Here is an 18,507-nt window from a genome sequence, read left to right as displayed (position 1 = left end):
GGGAACACACAACAGAAACTGGCACTGAATTTATTGGAGCATTTGCTCTCTCAATTAGGAGAACAGTTGATCTAAAAAAGGCTGAGACAGCTTTTTTCCTACAGATTTTAACTGTTACTGAGTGGGAATTATCATAATGCAAAGACACTGGGATGAGCACTAGATGAACTCACAAGGAGACAACACCCTTCCTTTAGAGATTTAAAACTTCAAAACATCTTTATTCTGAACTATCATCAATCCAGACCCAGAATTCAAATCTCTTTGTGCATTTATTAAAGAAAATCATAAAAATTAACAAGTATTTAGAGCTACCCTTAGTCTAAAGCTTTTGTCAGAAGAAAAACACTGATACAGAGAATGGGGACTGAGCAGAAATGTGCAAAGAGGTTGAGCACATCTCCTTGAGCAGATCTGAAGCTCTGACACATCTCTCTATCCACTCACACTGAAACCCCAATTGTCTCACTTGCACTGGGACTCAGAAACCCCAATAGCTGGTAATTTCAGGGGTTGTTAATCAGTGTTCTCTGCACTTCCAGCCACACAGGGTTAGAACCCAAGGGCCAGACGTGCTCTAAACCGAGGGACACTGAGCCCTGCATACCATCAGCCACTGAGCTGGTTCCAAAGTAAGACAGAACATCTCCCGCATCCAGAGCGCCCAGGAATTTCTGCAAGAGGAAGAAGAAGAGCAAAAACAAATGGACATGAGGCTCTCCCTTCGCTGGAGCCGAGCTGGAAGGAACGCCAGCGAACAGCTCAGCAGCCCCAGTGCCAAACCCTCATGGCTGAGCAGGGGCTGCACATTATCTTCGTTATTAGCGAGCTCGGACGGAGCTTGGCTTAGAACCGCGTCGTCTCCTCTTCTTTTTCTTTTTTTTTTTCTTTTAGCTTTTCTTAGAAGGCCGGCAGCGTTCCTGGAAGGGCCATTGCGAGGTCAGACTCACCTCAGGGAGCCAGCACAGCCCCAGCGGGAGCACGGCGAGCGCCCGCAGCGCCAAGCTGACGGTCATGCCGGACGAGCCGAGCTCTCCCAGCCGAACACCGAGAGATTTCGGCCCGAGGCCTAACGTGGAGCGGAAGGGAAGAGCAGAAGCAGCGTCTGAGCAAACAGCCCCTGAGCAAACACGCTGCGAGCGGGCCCGCGGGGGACGCGGCCGCGCCGGCCGCTGGAGCGCGGCCGCCCTTGCGCAATGACCGCGGCTTCTCCGGATTGTGCGCCAGCCCCGGCGGGCCAAGGGGCGGCTCGGGGGCCGTGTGGCCCTGCGGACACACCCGTGTGGGGTGGGGGTCACCCCGCGACCCCCAGCCCCGGAACCACGGAACCGCCCCCCCTCCGCCCCGGAACCCAAGCGCGGGCCGGCGTTTCCCGGCGGGGTGGTGCGGCGCTGTGCCGGTCCCCCTGCGGTAGCGCCGGCCCGGGTGCGACTCTCTGTACCCTGATCCCGCTCCCGGTCTCGGTCTCGGTCCCGGTCCCGGTCCCACCCCGCTGAGGCCCGCATGGCCAAGCAGAGCCCAGCGGAGCCGCAGGTGGCGGGGCCGAGCGGCGTGGCCCGCGGGAAGAGCAAGAAGAAGAGGAAGAAGAGGAAGGCCCTCGGGGAAGCGGCGGCCGCCTCCAAAGGCCCCGGCATGGCGGCTGTGGGTCCCCCTCGCAATCCGCAGGAGTTCTCCTCCAACTGGAAGGCGCTGCAGGAGGTGAGGGGGACCGGGGGATGCGGTGGGGACAGCCCCGGGGAGCTGGGACAGGGAAGCAGCGGGGCCATGCTGGCAGTGCCTGAATGCAGCTCCACGGGGCAGGGACACCTTCCCCTGTCCCAGCAAACCCCAATGTCCAGCCCGGCCTTGGGCACTGCAGGGATCCAGGGGCAGCCTCAGCTGCTCTGGGCACCCTGTGCCAGCACCTCCCCACTCTCACTGAGAAGAATTTCTTCCCAAAATCCATCTAACAGTGCTTGAAGTCATTCTCTTTGTCCTGTCACTCCAGGGTCTTGTCAATAGTCCCTCTCCCCCTTTCCTGAAGGCTTCTTTTAGGTACTGGAAGGACACAATTAGGTCACTCTAAAGCCTTCTCTTTTCCAAGCTCTTTATCTTTTTGTTTTGTTTTGTTTTTTGTTTAATGTCATTTTAGCTGCTGAAACAAAAGGCAAATAACTCCAAGAAGCCCATCTCCACTGGTCAAACAGACACCAAAAAGAAGCAGCCACTCAAAGCAGCCAAAAGCCCAGAAGTCCCAGCAGTCAATGGGAATGGGAATGTGGGAAAGGCCAAATCCACAAATAAAATGGACAATGGTGCTGCTAAAGCCTGTCCTCCTTTGGCCAAGCCAGAATCCAAGGGGGTTACAGCAAATAAGAACTTAAATGGCACCAAAAGCAATGGGAAAGGCAGCAAAGAAAAAAAGGAAAATGGCATTGTTGTGAAGGAGAAGGATGAGCTGAAACACAAGAGGAGGAAAGCTGAGGAACACGTGGAGCAGCAGCCCAAAGAGTGAGTATTTCAGGCAGCAGCCCTGGATGTGAATATTTATTTGGGGAGGAGCACAGAGAGGTACATTCCAAACAGCTGCACTTTTCCAGACTAAATTCTGAAAGAAATAAGGAACATTTTGCCCCAACTCCTCAGACACAGCAAGAAACCTGCAGAGGTACCAGTCATAGACTTAATTTTCACAGGGTTTATCTCTTGGTTTTAAAAGTAAACATACTTTTTGTACAACAGATACCAGATTGCTTTGAGAGTGTTAAATGTAATTAAATCTGTTCTTCCTAGGGCTGACATCTGGTTTGATGATGTTGATCCCAAAGATATTGAAGCAGCACTAGGACCTGAAGCAGCAAAAATTGCCAGAAGGAACCTGGGGCTTGAAACAGAGCAATGCCAGTCTGTGGAGCAGGTGCTGGTTAAGGAAAAGGCTTTTGATGGGTGAGTGACATTGCAGGGGGAAGGATGGAATGAGAGTGTGAGGAATGGGGAGATAGAAACTTCCAGAGACAGTGAAAGGTTTGATCTGCAACCTTAGAAGCAGCTTAGATTGATGTAAAAATAAAGTACACAGACATTAAGCAGAAAAATCATAAACTCATGTTTCTATAGTTGTAAGTAAGAGTATACCTTAAGTAAGTAAAAAACTGTATTAATAAAATAGTGAAGGGTTTATAATGTCAGGGTGTAATTGTACAAAGTAAGCTAAGATTTTAGAAGTTATAACAGAAATATCTGTGTACATGTACATAATAGCCCATTAGATAAAAGTGTACACAGTGCAGTAGAAATAAGCAATAGAAAAGTAAAATAAACTTTGTAGCAACTGTCTGTTAGATTAGAAAGTTATATATTGTCTTGTAACAAAGAATTTATAACTACTCCTTAGCTATAACTGATTACTTACTCTCCTAAATCTCACAGCCTCTGAGACTAATGTTTATTTGAACAGTAAATTGTTTTTAACCTGACTGTAGTCCCATCCCTTCAATTAAACAATAACAATAATATCAGACTGGCTTCTGATAACTGACCTGCACAGGGAGCTGACATCTCCCTGCCTCTGCTGCCAGGCTTTGCCCTGCTCACATCAAGGTGTGACCCTTGTCAGCTCCTGCAGAGGTGTCCCCAAGGTGTCCCTTTGCCTTCCAGGCTGACCAGGGCCGTGGCCATGGACTGTGAGATGGTGGGGGTGGGCCCCAAGGGCGAGGACAGCATCCTGGCTCGGGTGTCCATCGTCAACCAGTTTGGCAAGTGTGTTTATGACAAGTATGTCAAGCCCACAGAGAAGGTGACAGACTACAGGACAGCTGTCAGTGGCATCCGGCCTCAGAACATAAACTCAGGTACCAGGGGTCCCCCCAAAGAGGGAGAGTTCAGTGGGTTGTCACAGAAGCCTCATTGGCTGAGCTTGGAACAGTTTGAGACCTAATTTGGGAAAACAAAGTGCTGAGATTTGATTTAACTTAATGCTAAGAAAAATTGTGGGAAGAAGTGTTTTTATACAGTGATCACTAACACCTTTGAAGGAATTAACTGGTGGAATATGGTGTAAAAAAAAAATCATTTTCTTTTCATGCTGTGCTCTTTGTAGAGTTCTCTATACCCTTGAAGGAATTAATTGGTGGAACATAGTATAAAAAAATCATTTTATTTTCTCTTTATGGAATTCTCTATGCTCTAGCAAGCAGAGATTCAGTATACTTTACAATAATAACAGTCCCAAGGATCAGTTCCTTCCCAGAAAAGATGCAATGGTTGCTCATGGAAAGTGTTTCCTTGTGTGGCATTTTTAGGTGAAGACTTTAAAACGGTTCAGAAGGAGGTGGCTGAGATCCTGCAGGGAAGGATTTTAGTTGGACACGCCCTACGGAATGACCTAAAGGTACACTGAACATGAACTTTCTGATCCATCATTCTGGATCAAGGGACACTGAAAATGGAGTTTCTGATCCATCATTCTGGATCAAAGGAGCACATCTGAGCTCCTGGAGACCTCCTGAATGCAGCCCTGCCCAGCCCTGGGTCTTGTCCTTTCGTGGCTTTTAAGTGTCTCTTACAATGGATGGGAGGAAACAATGGGCAGCTGCACATTCAGCTCTGTAAAGTTTCATGCAATAACACATTTTGGACTGAAAATGTCATTTCTTCCAGGTCCTACTTCTTGATCACCCTCACAAGAAGATCAGGGACACACAGAGATACAAACCTTTCAAACAGAGAGTCGAGGTAAGAGAAGGTGGTGCTCAGTTAACAGACTCCAGAGCTGCTGACTCACTCCTGTGCTTGCTTTTACCTCACCTTGTTCCTTCTTTCCTACCTATGCACACTCAAATCTCCTAATTCATTTATTCCTGGTATTTCACCAGCAGAGACTAAGATGTGCTATTCTTTGAGGACCACATTTCTATATAACACCCATCTCTGTTATTTCGAGTCCTGTGAGACAGCATGGTTTATGATCTGTTCTGTCCCCAGAGCTCCAGGCCATCCCTGAAGCTGCTCTGTGAGAAGCTGCTCAATGTCCAGGTGCAGACAGCAGAGCACTGCTCGGTAGGTACCTGCTCAGAACAGGCAGCTCTGGCTCCTGGTTCAGTCCCCAGTGCTGTGCCTGCATCCAGTGGAACTCAGCAAGTTCTGCTTGGACTGCAGCAGCAGTGAGATTGTCATCTCAGCTTGCTCACTGTTCATTCATTTCACAAACAACTTCTGCACAAGTCAACTTCTTAACTCTGAATTCTTGTTAAAATTCCCAGGGGGAAAGGCAATGATCAAGATCTGCTTAACCTAAAGCAGCATTGTGCACTGTGGCAGGATTGGTAAACAGTGGGAGAGGCTACAGCTGAACCTCAGCAGATCCTTTATTTCAGTGGGCAGGAGGATGGAAAAGAGGAATGAACTGGGGAAGCAAAACTGGGAGGGGAGCTCACAGATATTGTATCAATGACAAAATTCTCTTAAGACTTTCCAAGTAACAATCAGAAATACACAGCCTTGTGGTGGCCCTGGGCTCTAAATACACCATTTATCCCCTTCCCTAGGCACTGAGCCTACATGTAAAAAGAGATCATGAAATGTTAATTGGAAGGATGTATGAAAATGATGGAAGATTTAGCTGTTTATTATCTCACATCCTTGTCTGGTCTGTTCTCTCTCAGATCCAGGATGCACAAGCAGCTATGAGACTTTACACCCTGGAGAAAAAGAAGTGGGAAGCTGCTGTTAAGAACAAAACTAACAAGAAAAATTGTAAAACTTAAAAAACACAGGGCAGAATCTTTCATCTGCAGCATTTGCTGGTTTGATGTCACATTCCAAATTTGGAGATAAGTCAGAACTGACAGCAGCTACTTCATAAAATCCATCCAAAGACAATGCTACAATAACCTGGAAGTACAGGAATGCTGCTGGTTTCCCTGTGCCTGATGCCTGCTACTGTGCTCAAACAACCTTTGTAACAAATGCCTAAATGCCTGCAGTTGGGAAGAACTTCATCAGTTAAATTTCTTCAACAGAAATAGACACTGAATAAGCTAAAAAAATTAAATTATGATAGATGGAGGAAGAAACTGTCATTGCTTTGTCAAAACTCCAGGGATTCAAATCTTTATTTCAAGTATGTTGAGGCCCACAAAGTGAGGTCTACTGCAAGGTGAATTCTTAATTATTGCTGTTAGTTACACAGTTGTGGTACCCAAACCATCAATAAATACCTGTTTGTATATTATTAATAGCCCAGTATTCTTTTTTTCTGGTGAGAAGAATCTATGGAGGATCCAGGCTTTTGTATCCAGCAGTGGCCAAGTCTTGTTCTCAGACAAAGCATTTTTCCTTCCTCAGTTTCGAAAGTGTTGCATCCACCAGGGTCTGAATCTCCTGAAGGGAACGGTGAGAATTGTCAGACAGATTACCTTGTTGCTCCACTTATTTTTGTATTCATTTATTAATAAAAACAATGTGTCTAACACAGGTCTTTGAAGTGGCTGCTGTTACAACAGGAGAGGGAGCTTTCTCCCCTTCTGTGATTATTTTTTTCTGTGCTACCTTGTGGCTGCAGTGTGAATTTTAGGGGTGCAGGCAATGAACAGTTTGTGACTGTCTTTGGAAACAATTCTGTAAATACATAACTAAAATCAGCAAAATTAAGACTAGCCAGTTTTATTGGCTTGATGAACAAACCTAATTATTGGTTTCTTGCCAGCAAGCCATTGCAGAAGAAATATTAGTGTAACACATTAAATAGCTCTGATAACTTTGCTGGTTTTTTTCTTTTTTTTTTTTTCAGTGACTACTTGGTGAAATTCAATGTAAGTTAAATTTTTCCACAAACTGTCAGAAATATTTTGTTGGAGTTTTTTTGGGTTTTTTTTTTTTTATTTGTTAACAATGCCGTTTCCAAACCAAAAATAAATTGGATGTAATATACTTATGGCTTTATTCCTGTAAACTTCAGCCTGGTTTAGCATGAGGACTGTAATAAATTAATGTAATGTTGCAAGAGACCAGAACATTTTTTTTAATTTCAGTATTAACAACAACAAGAAAAACAAATTTCAACCATTTGTTCTCAGTAATTAGAACTATGCTTCCAAACTCACTCTTCACTCCACATGCAGCTAATTCTCTAAATTTCTGCACTATGATCAAATCCCTCACCAGAAATAATATGCTGATTTATTTTATTATCACAGAGACTTCTCCATACCGTGCTAAATGGAAACTGGAGTTTTATTTCAGACAGCAGCTTTTCCATTTTCTGGGACCTCATATTCAGCATAACGTCATCTGCAGTGCCAATGAACAAGAAAATTTATGATTACAGCACAACTGCCAGTGGAGCAAGAGCTGAAGGAGCACAGGGAAAGGACAGAGCTACACAAGGAGGAGGCAAGAGAAAATGAAGTTAAAATGTTTTACCATCAGAGTGGTATTTGTTTGGAACAAGTGGAGTGAATTCTCAGGAGGATGAATGCAATTTTCTCAGACATAAAGTCTTTCCTGAGAGCAGCTAACATGTCCCTGAGAGCTGCTGTTGTGGTTTTACTGATTTTGGGGCTGGGAGAGAGGAGGACACTCAACAAGTGGCAGCAGCAGCAGCAGCCATCTCACCATACTGAACCATCTCGTTCATCAGCAGGCACAGAGCCTCTGCCACCCCTGGCTGGTGGGAATGAAGGTGATATTCCTCTTTGATCAGCTCTGTTCCACTGCCCTTTGAGTCCAGCAGAATTGCCAAAGCTGCAGTTTCTGCAAGGAAGACAAACACTGCTGGAGCTGCAGACTGCAGCATCTGCTTCCCACCCCCTCAGCAGCTGGCTCATGGCACGTTTGCAGCAAGTTGTGCCCATTATTTTCAGTCCTCCCAACAACTATTCTGAAACATAATTCTGTACAAGTAGAAGATATCTTCAGGGTCAGATATGCAGCTGACACTGTCATGCAGGGCAGAAATGATTTTAATGATTGTTTTCATGTTGATGGAGCTGATTGGTAATGAATTAAAGCAGAACTGCTGAATGTTACCTGAGAGCCTCACAAGGCTGGCTAAAGCCAGGCAGCCATTCTGCACCAGCCTTGCTCTTTCTGGGTTCATCCTGAGTGCATCCAGCAGAAGTGCTGCTGTGGGCTCATAGTCACTGTCAGCTAAGCAGCCTTTAAAGAAAAAAACAAAACACACAAAAAAACCCCAAAATTTCAGTATCCTTCAGGCCAGAAGAATAAAGTCCTGAATACTCAACTTATTCTGCTAATGGGGAATAGAAATGAGATTGCTGAGAGTGTTTTGCTCAGCTTTTCCCAGTGGAATGATGGCACAAGGGCAGGCAATAGGTAAATGTGACAATACTGTTGCATGAGGAAGAAATAAGACAAAGTAGTACTGCAAGGATGGGTTCCTTAGTGCAAATGATAGTGAAAGATTATTTCTTTTTCAACATGAAATACTGTTCCAAATCAACCAAGCAAATTAGCTGTCCACCAGTGGACTCCCCATTAGCAGTATCTGGTGATTTAATTGCTACAGCTCATCAAAAATGGCTTCATTAGGGAGCCACAGAGCGAGTGCAGGGAAGAGCAACCCAGAGAGGATGAAGTTCCTCACTCTGCTGCCATCTGCAGAGCCTCTCCAGCCCAGCAGCCTGGATTGCAGTGTCACCACTGACACATGGACATCCCAGCCTTTTCCATGCCCAAGGGACAACAGGGAAACTGGGATCACACACCTTGGAGTGCCAGTGCCCACAGAGCTGAGCAGGCAGACTCTGCAACGACTCCATTGTGGAGGTGCTCCTGAAGCACTGCTGAGGTGACAGGGAGAGCACTTGCCAGCACTGCTTGGTCTGCATTATCCTCTGAATTACCTTAGCAGAAAGGAAATGCACCAGGCAGAGTTATTTAATGAAGTCATGTTATCATTGTATGTCAAATTATATGAGTAAAACCTTAATGGGTGCTGGCATTGGAATAATGCAACATTGTTTTAGTCTGGAGGGCAGCAGAGGGAAGGAATCAAAAATGTACAGAACCAAACCAAGTGCTACAGAGCTAATAAATAATTCTGTTTATTGGAGAAAGCTGAACTTCTGCAGGAAGTAGTGTTCTTTGTCATTTAAATTATGCATAGGGATCACAGCAAGAAGCCTCCAGAAATAACCACAGTTTTGACAGTATCCAGGCTGCAGGATGGAAATTCAGCTGTCCCATAAATCCAATGGGTAATTTGCTGCACAGAGGGAATAAAACACACCAGGTGAAACTGTGCACAAGCTGTGCTTCCAGCCTTGCATGATGATCAGAACACCACACACCTCCACAAGAACACATCACAAACAAATCAGGAAATATGAAAACAGGTCACATCTTGGCCTGAACGGCTCAAGTTTGACACTTTATCACATAAAGGGTTGCTAAAAAACTCCACATTAATTTTTGTTTTTATCTAACTCTGGATCATGAAGTGATGGTAGCAGTGCTGTGGAAACAACTCTCCAGAATCACAAAATCAGATTGGTTTGGGTTGGAAGGAATCTTAAAGATCATCTCATCCTATTTTCCCGGAACAAGAATGGGAGAAAATCCAATCCCAGCGACAGGAATGTCTGAACCCAATTAGGCTCAATACCTGCTGCCCTTCAATCACATGAGTGCAGGCACAATACTCCTGTGTCCTACTCACCACTCACAGCCAAACTCCAGAGGACAGCACAGCAAGAGAAGCAGATCTTGTCATTATGAAGAAAACGTCTCAAAATTGACAGAAGGTCTGGAATGATTCCAACTTTCCTTAAGTTCTCTGCAGCTACTTCTGAAAACCACAGAAATTCTATAGAATCTGGTATTTCTGACCCACTCGCTGGCCTGGAAACAGGCAGCACTAACGTGTTTAAACCGAGATAACAGAGCGGTAACATGAGCCCATCAGCTGGACAAAAGGAAGCAAGAGAACAGACCGAATTATTTAACAAGATCCACTTAACACATCTGATCCTTTCAAATGCATGCCTGGCCATCCTTCTTCCTCACAGACTGGGAGTTCACAGAGCAGGAAAGGAACTGAGAGGGTGTAAATTACAATTTTTTACCTGTTTCCATTTTAATGATTCAAACTAAGCTTCAGAATTAGGAAACGCTGGGTAGAAATAGTTTGGCCTTAGACATGACTCTTTGTAATAACTTTTTTGAAGATTTCCCCCTTGCTGCTAAATCCTACTGTAACCATTTCTAAGAACAGTCCTTGATGACTGTTGAACTGACACTGAAAACAACTAAAAATATTATAAATATTTAGCAATTACAAGTTCAGAAGAAAAGAGAACAAAGCAGAGAAGTTAGGGAGAATGGTTTCAATTCATCACAGCAGAGTCCAAAATAGAATTCAGGTTCTGTGCCCTCATTTTCTCAAACATTACTATTTGCAGAGTTTGTACTTGTTTCCAAACCAAGAGGAAATACAGAATTGTATCTTTTAGAGTAAATCTCTGAAGCCTCAGCATTGTATCTTAAACTTTCAGGGTTGTTATCATTATCTGCTCAATCTTACCAATATTACCCCTATTAAATGAATAATTACCCACAGACATCCACACCTCTCAGTGAAATCACAAGTTCTGCATTATATCTTGGATTTGTTTCAAAAAGTAAAAAATATTAAGATTCCCCAAAGAATGAGCAAGGTGACCCACCACTGGCTGAAACCATCATCAATAATGTGCAGAGCATTGAAAGGAACTCTTCATTTTCAGAATGTTTCCTCACTGTGTGTAACAGGCAGCTGGCCACACTCTCATCCAGGGCCATCATCACCCCCTGTTTCAGAGCTGTCACCACAAACATTGGAATAGAACAAAGATTTCAGTGGTTTTGAATGAAATCTGAACCCCCTGACCTGCAATCAGCATAGCAAAACATTCAATTAGCAGCATTTCTTCACATAAAATAAGCTAAAGTTACTTTAGACGTTAATTTTCTGAAACTCAATTCTTAGCATTTTTAAGCTCATATCATCAGGTGGTTTTGGGGTAAATTGCCATGAAAGCGACAGCAGGGACCACACAGGAGACCCAAAACCACTTTTATGGTTTAAAATGTAAACACCAAAACAACAAGAGTCTTATTTATGCCCTCTAGCAACACTCCACATGACATGAAAACTTGGTTGGACAAGATTAGAACCTATATTTAAAATTAACTCTTAGCACAGAATTGCTGTGTGCCAGTCCTGAAGGAAGGCCATGAGAATTCTGAAAGCTGCTTCAATTCCTTTAGTTCTTTAAATTCATCCCCTAAAATTGTTAATTGAGCAGGTAATGGGTTCAGTAATCTTTACAAGACCCAGCAGAAGGAGGAAATCTTAATTGTACCTTGACTAAGAATTTCAAGCAATAAAGTGCAGCCTTCTACTTGTAAATCCAGAGAATCTGTGTGAACCTTCATGGCAAGAGTGATCACTTCTGTGCATGTTAGCAGATAGGGGAATGCTGTGGGGGAAAAGAAATTCTTTGAGAAAGGCTCTTGAATCAAAGAGAACAAAACAGAGTGAATTGTTTTAATCTGTGTGGGAAATGTCTCCTATCAATTAAAGCTAAGAAAAACCCTGAGTTTTAACATCATAAGCCAATGCCAGCATTCATGTAATGTCAAAGGGCAGAGCATTTTATAACTGATTTAACACAGTGCTTTGAATTATGAACCTTGATCTGAAAGCTTCTTTTGAAAAATGTGCAGCTTCTGGGAGAAAATACCCAGCTGTCACCCTCAGAGCTTCACAGACACAGGAATTAGCCATGTGGAGCTTCCTTTTGCTCTACCAGCCTTGCAGCCTCAGGAATTACCCCCAGATCATTCCAGGGCTTGTGGAAATTACCTTCCTCAAATGTCAGTTTGTTGCCAATTCAAATATCACAGGGTTTTTTCCCCCAGTGCCCATTTTTATTATCCAGAAAAACCCCTCTGCTAGTTAACAAAAGCATGTACAGAACAAGTACTACCACAATCCCATCACTACTGGCCTGCAGAAATAGGAAGAGAGCAATTTCATTCTCATTTGTGGGCATTAGAAATGTTTTCCTCTTCCTATTATCTCAAAATGTAAGGAAGGAGCAGAATAAATAAATAAATAGATCAAATAGTGCCTTACCAGTTTTATCCTCTACAAAGCTGGCAAGGTATTGAATGCCTTCAGCCTGGACTTCTTCAACATCCCAGGAAGCCTGCATGAATGCTGAGAAAGCAGGGAAATTCTTCCAACCATTCCACACAAACACTTGCACAAAGCACTCAGATTGTCTCTGCTTTGTGCAAGATGTGAATTCATATGAATGGAAATAATGAAATTTGGGATTGATGAAAAGAGAGTTTTCCCCCCAACTCATTAAACATTTCAATATTACCAAGTTGTGATTCACAATGTATTTGGCATTATATATATATTTTTTGGGGACCTGTTGGAATATTAAATCAGCAGGGATAGGAGCTTTAAATGCATTATTCCAATAGATTTTTCAGATGAAAATAACAGCTTCCTTACTTAGAAGGAAAATAATGGAGCAGATCCCTTGTGGCATGAATCAGCAAACATGTTACAATGCAAACAAAAAGTGGAGCTCCCAAATTTTCTGTGGAATGACCTCTGACCCTGTTTAACCTTTGCTGTAGGAATGGCTGAGAACCTTAGGAATTTAGAGGAAAAGTTGCATAGTGATCCTTGCTCCCCCAAAGAGTATCCCATTCTATTGCAGGTAAAATGAGTGGCCAAGAATTCATTTCCAATTAGAATACATCCTGACTAAAAGGGTCTATTTCTGTGAAAATCACCTTTACATTAATCTTATTCTTCTTATTACCTAGAACACTTTCAACTCCTCCCTGCAAGAGCTCATCTGTTATTGTGGGAGGCAGAGACTTCTTCAGTTTTATTGAGATGTCCCCAGCAAAAGTCAGGCATTTCCCAACAAATGGATCAGTGACCAGATCCCTGGAATTTTGAGAGACAAAAGCAGCACCAGTGAGTTAGGACTGGTAAGTTAGAAAAGAAAGAAATCTACAGACATTGTTTCATTTTGATATAAAAAAACCAATATTACTTCTAGACTAGATTATTTTTGACAGAACTTAAACAATTTACTTCCAACAAGCTCAAGAAAGAGCTCACATTGCACAAGCCATGCTTAGGTGTCAAGTTCAGACCCATAAAATTGTGTATAACATGAATTTATGATATAACTGCAAAAAGGGACACCTGTGCATCTCAGTGTCCACTCTGAAGGAACATCAAGTCTTTAATAATTCAATTTGTTGAGGCAGGAGGATAAGCAATGTTAACCCTTTCCAACAGCAGTGAACATTCCCAATTTGTGGAGGTAGGAGGGGTTTAGGACAAAATAAATCAAGGGAAGGCAGCCAGAACTCACCTTGCTGTGGGCCTCATGCTGGGCTCAATCTGCAGCATCATCAATAAAAGTGGAAAGAAAGGCAAATAGTTTCTTTCTCCATCCTGCATCAGGGTCAGGACTCTCTCAAGGCAGCTGCTGTCCCCTCTGATTCCCTGCAGTAAGGATTTTATCTCTTCTGCCTGGGAAGAGCACAGTGTCAGAGAGCCCCACACACTCAGATCTCCTGATGAGCCCAGGACCCTTCAAATCCCTAATAAATCATTCTTACACACATTCAGAACAAAGCAGCTCATCATATCAAGGAGGACACAGCCCAGGGACCAGATGTCAGATTTCTCAGTGAAAGAAAACCCAAATGTTTCTGGAGCCATCCAAGACTTGCTTTCTGTAGAAACAGGAATCACATTGTGCTTCCAAAAACTACAAAACACTGTAACTAATGAATATTTCTCTAAGATATTCCTGAGGACAAAGCTAAAAAGGATTCCAAGTGTATTGATTGCAGAAACTCACACACATCTCTACATTTTTCACTTGTGAGCACAATTAATGCTGCAGACAAGTGCCTATGAAAATCCTATTTAGAAGGCAAATAGCTTAATGCAGAGAAAGGAGAGGGAAGAGAACTTCCTCCTCTTTCCTAATTTTTCTCTGAGGACTAAAAATATCCACCACAACTGAAATCTTATAAAAATATAGTAGGAAAGAAAAAATACCAAAACAAATGTCTACCTTCTTCCACTCTGATTTTCCATTTCAGCTCATCACTCATAAGTGTTTCAGTGCTGAAGTCACTCAGCATGAAGGATGGTTCACCAGTCACCAGGATGTTTGATGGCTTCAGATTTCTGCAACACAAATATTTCTGTCAGCCTGTGAAATTAGAGTCTAATCACATCTAATTACAAATTCCCTGCATCTTTAGCCCTCAGAAGGTTTGGTTTGGGGTTTTTGTGGGGGTGGGGAATTTTTTGTTTGTGTTTTCTTGTGTTTTGTTGTTTTTGTTTTTTTTTTTAATATACAAGTGATAATCAACCAAAATACAATTATTTTCCTCTCTAAATACTTTAAAATTGTGCTTGGGACACAAAATGATCTGAGCATGGAATGCTTGTCTCTTATTCAGATACACAAACTTTGTCCATCACAGCCACCAAAATGTGACCATTTAAAGAGATGGACAAATTTTTTAAATAGCCAAAAAAACCCCAAAAACCCCAGGAGATAATACTTCAATCAAATGAGTACTCCAGACAAAACTCAGGAAATAGGTAACTTCAGAAGTAAAAAAAAAAAAAAAAAACTAATCTAAAGTCTGGAAATTCTACCCCCTACTTCTCCTTTTGGAAGAGTAAAATTCCCTGGCTCTGAGCACTGCTGAACCAACACTGCAAAGAACAGGAGCCTGTCAAAGAAAATGAGATTTCTGCTCACCTGTGCCAAATATTTTGTTTGTGTATGTAAAACAAAGCATCCACCATCTGTCCCAGGAACTTCTGAACCACCTGTGGAGGGAAACAGACATGAAAGTGTAACACAAACAGAGGAACTTCCAAATATCTTTCAGAAGTGAGTTTTGAAAACCACCCTCCTGTGCTTTGAAGGCTTTAGGGAGGATTTTCAGAAAGAAGGAATACCATAAAAGCAACAAGTCTCTCAGTTCAAACAGGTGCCTCTTCTGTACTTTTTACCATGTTTGATATCTTTTCTGACTTCTGCCTCTTTTCCCTGATTAGAGCTGAGAGATCTCCTTGGCCTGAGTGCTGCATTACCAGGCAGAGGAACAGAGATGAGACCTGCAATAAAACATTGCACCAAAATTCCTGAATTGTTTGCAGGTAACAGAGACAAACCAAACTGCTGGGTGTGATGTTGACAGTACAAAAGGGTTCTGAGATGATTATTCTCTCACAGAAGAGACAACATTTAATTTCTTTCATGAAAAATACAGCATGCTTATTGTTTTGGCAAGTAAAACAAACCACCACTATCAAGCATCTTATCTGAAGCTGTATAGGATGATTCAAATCAAATAATACATCCATAAAATCATCAAAGGTTCTGTCCAAGCACTGAAGAAAATCTGCCAATAAGTAAATCAGGGCTTTCAGCTTCTTGTGGTCCCCTATAGAATGGTTTTCATGCAGGCATGAAAATCAGAATTGCACACTAATTCCCATCAGAATCTGGAGTCTGCCATGTGATGGACTCCAATCCATACATATTCACAGCTTTTTAGTGTGGGTATTCAGGAGCCAAAGAAAAAAATCAGGATTGTTTCAAATAAAAAACCCCTTATTTTTTAGCATCTCACCCCAATGATCCCAAATTTAAATCTGTGAACAGGCTCGTGTGCCCAGAACATCAACCACACATTCCAGTTTAACTGATCCTGTTCCATTCTCACCTCATTATTCCAAGTCAGGAACAATTCTTTGTAAGTACAGATGTTAACATGGCAGAGTTTTAGCAAATCCATTGCCTGCACAGAAAAAGATAAAATAGAGACAGCTTTCTATAGCTACACAGTCCTTCCCTTTAACAGGACCGTAAATAACACCCAAAGCCAGTTCCTCACTCGTTCATGCCACATTTCTGATCAAACTCTTCCAAAGTGCCAGCTCTGTTAAATATTTGCATACACAAATGTGGAAAGAAGGAAAATATTTCACCCAGCACTGCAACAGCCTTGTGAGATATAAACAGAGATAGAAACTGATCCACAGGGAGATGATGTGTGAACCACCCCCTTCTTCAGTTCCTAACATCCTAACCTGAAAACATTTCTTAGAATCTAAGTCAGGGTGATTTTTCAAGTGCAGCTATTATTTCCTGTAACCTCCATGCAAGCTTGAACCTCAGCAAATACAATGGCAGGAGATATTTTTATCTCCTTGAAGGTGGTTTCTGTGTGCAGGGCTCTAACAAATCCTCACTGCTTCAGCAAATTTGCTGATTATGTGGAAGATAAAAAGAATTCAGGTCACTCTCCTGTAGTTGTGTTTGCAGCTGTGCAGGCACAAAAGAAAAAGCTAAAAAGAGCCAGGCTCCCAAATGGCACAACTGCATTTATTTTAATAGATGTAATTCAATATTTATTTCAATAGAAAAAGTTGAACAAGTTTTACTGGTAATGCAATATTTGGTACAGAAAGAGGTCAGAAAGGTCTGACCAGGATAAAATATCTGCACAGGCATTTATTCTCCTTCTTTTCCAACTCCAGATGCCGTGCATACTGGGCACTGGGAGACTCATCCATCATGTGCTATTCCACTATTTTATTGAAACCATTCTTGATCTTTTAAGAAAATTTCTGATGCTACTTACTCAAGGCATTATGACAAGTTTGCATCCAAATAAAAAAGGGTACAACAAAGGGAGAAAATCATTCACAATAAAAATGTTCAACTCTGAGAAATGGGCATATAATGAAATATGTTACCCAGACATTGAGTTATTAATAATAAACTACAAAGAGACCAAGGTTCTCCTTCAGCTTAAAGGCCAAAAGGATGAGTTTTGTCCTTTGGCTTCACAAAACAAATAAAAAGTCTGAGAAGGAACTATCCTCTGAGAAGAGCTATCCATTTGAATTTACACATCCATAAATAACAACAATTACTACAAAACCCTGGCCTGAGCCCAAGCAGAGGGCAGAGAGCACACCCCACAAATAGTCCTACCTGATTTACTTATTTACTCAGCTAATCCTTGCAGATAAAAGACATGGTTCTACCAAGACTTTGGTCTTTGTAAGTGAAGTAGTAAAGAAAAGACTGCACCAATACCTCCTTCAAGGCCACATTTGCTTGGTGTTGGTCAATGCATTCAACCTGCACCAAACAAAAGACAGGGCTGATATTGTAACAGAAACATCAGGGAACTTCAAGCCAGAACACTCTTAGCAAGGTGCGAATGACATCAATTTTCAATGACAGGTCAAATCCCTCGTGTTTGGGGCAGTGTTGGTGTCAGGAGATGGGTAAAACAGAGCTGAAAATACGTGTGTGACAGACAGTGTTTCTGCACTGAGCTGAGAGCACTGAGGGGACCTCACTAGGCTGCTGCCCTTTCCCCACTTTGAGCCTCAACATTCCACTAAACTGATCTGAATCTCCCATTTTCCCAAAAAGCAGCACTGTAACAGGCAAGCCTGCTCTTATCCAGCAGTTCAGCTGCCCAGCATGGGTCTCTCTTGCTACTATCACCGTGCCCCTGGAGACAACAAACATGCCACACTTTTGTTTTCGTAGCAACCACCTGCTCACCTGTTTTATTGCATATTTCTTCTGGGCATCCTGCTCTGTTCTCAGCTGAGCCACCAGCACCATGCCCAGTGCCCCAGGCTGGAGCTGCTCCAGCACCTGCACAGGGCACACCCAGAGCACCTGCTCAGCTAGGGCAGAACAACCGAGGCAAAAAAAAAAAACCCCTTCCACACAGAAAACACCTGCAGCTCCCCAGGGCAGGACGGGGGACACCTTCACCCAGCTCCTGAGAGGAGCACAGGCTTTGGGACACCCCCACCTTCACCCAGCCCCTGAGAAGAGCACAGGCCTTCCCTCACCTCCCCTTCAGGGCATTCCCTGTGCTGGAAACACCCCCAAACTCCCTCCAGGACCATGGAACACCTCAGGGCCGCTCAATCCCCACCTCCTTTGGTTGTGTGCTGCTCCCAGGGGTGCCCACACCATCCCCAGGGCCATGGACCCCTCATAAGCCCCTCTAGCGCCACTTTACCCACTCAGAGCCACTCACACCATGTCTGCAAGGGCACCCACAGCCCCTGCCCTGGTCACAGACCCCTCATAAACCCCTTCAGCGCCACTTGACCCACTCAGACCCACCCACACCATGTCCCCAAGGTCCCCTGGTCACAGGCCCCCCCTCAGGGCCATGTAGCCCACACAGACCCCTCCAGCACCACTGACACCCCCACAATGCTGCTTATTGCCAAGCAGAGCTTGAGTTGAGGGCAGCACCTCATATTTTTCCATGGCAGGGACACAGCCCGGCCTCCCACCCAGGACCGCGGGGCAGCGGCCCCGGGGGCGTGAGACCCCCTCTCACACAAGAGTGCGGCGGGGGCGCGGCTCCTTTAAGAGCGTTGAGGGGCGTGTCCGAAGGGCGTGT

At 43.5% G+C, this 18,507-nt stretch overlaps 2 protein-coding genes across 2 annotated transcripts; one reads left to right on the top strand and one right to left on the bottom strand.

Moving 5' to 3' along the window:
- Window positions 1–761: 761 nt before the first annotated feature.
- On the top strand, window positions 762–6,211 carry REXO4 (REX4 homolog, 3'-5' exonuclease). Its single transcript, XM_071453863.1, has 8 exons — window positions 762–1,698; window positions 2,132–2,490; window positions 2,773–2,925; window positions 3,637–3,830; window positions 4,281–4,369; window positions 4,639–4,713; window positions 4,963–5,037; window positions 5,643–6,211. Exons 1-8 carry the CDS (start codon window positions 1,504–1,506, stop codon window positions 5,742–5,744), a joined length of 1,242 nt encoding a protein of 413 aa, XP_071309964.1. The 5' UTR covers window positions 762–1,503; the 3' UTR covers window positions 5,745–6,211.
- An 86-nt stretch (window positions 6,212–6,297) lies between these two features.
- Window positions 6,298–18,456, bottom strand: STKLD1 (serine/threonine kinase like domain containing 1). Its single transcript, XM_071453864.1, has 19 exons — window positions 18,357–18,456; window positions 17,643–17,738; window positions 17,163–17,207; window positions 15,781–15,855; window positions 15,065–15,169; window positions 14,808–14,878; window positions 14,106–14,221; window positions 13,646–13,758; window positions 13,392–13,552; window positions 12,825–12,955; window positions 12,119–12,202; window positions 11,343–11,459; window positions 10,665–10,799; window positions 9,659–9,787; window positions 8,706–8,843; window positions 8,008–8,136; window positions 7,594–7,731; window positions 7,190–7,269; window positions 6,298–6,360 (listed from the first exon to the last, which is right to left on the bottom strand). The coding sequence occupies exons 1-19, from the start codon at window positions 18,369–18,371 to the stop codon at window positions 6,298–6,300; spliced, it is 1,941 nt and encodes a 646-aa protein (XP_071309965.1). The 5' UTR covers window positions 18,372–18,456.
- Between the last annotated feature and the right edge of the window lie 51 nt (window positions 18,457–18,507).

The sequence above is a fragment of the Agelaius tricolor genome, unplaced genomic scaffold (genome assembly GCF_023055355.1).
Source record: "Agelaius tricolor isolate 1412-34295 unplaced genomic scaffold, bAgeTri1.0.p SCAF_38, whole genome shotgun sequence".
Classification (NCBI taxonomy): Eukaryota; Metazoa; Chordata; class Aves; order Passeriformes; family Icteridae; genus Agelaius; species Agelaius tricolor.
The sequence above is the reverse complement of the archived record's forward strand: the minus strand, read 5'-3'. Positions and strand labels throughout refer to the sequence as shown.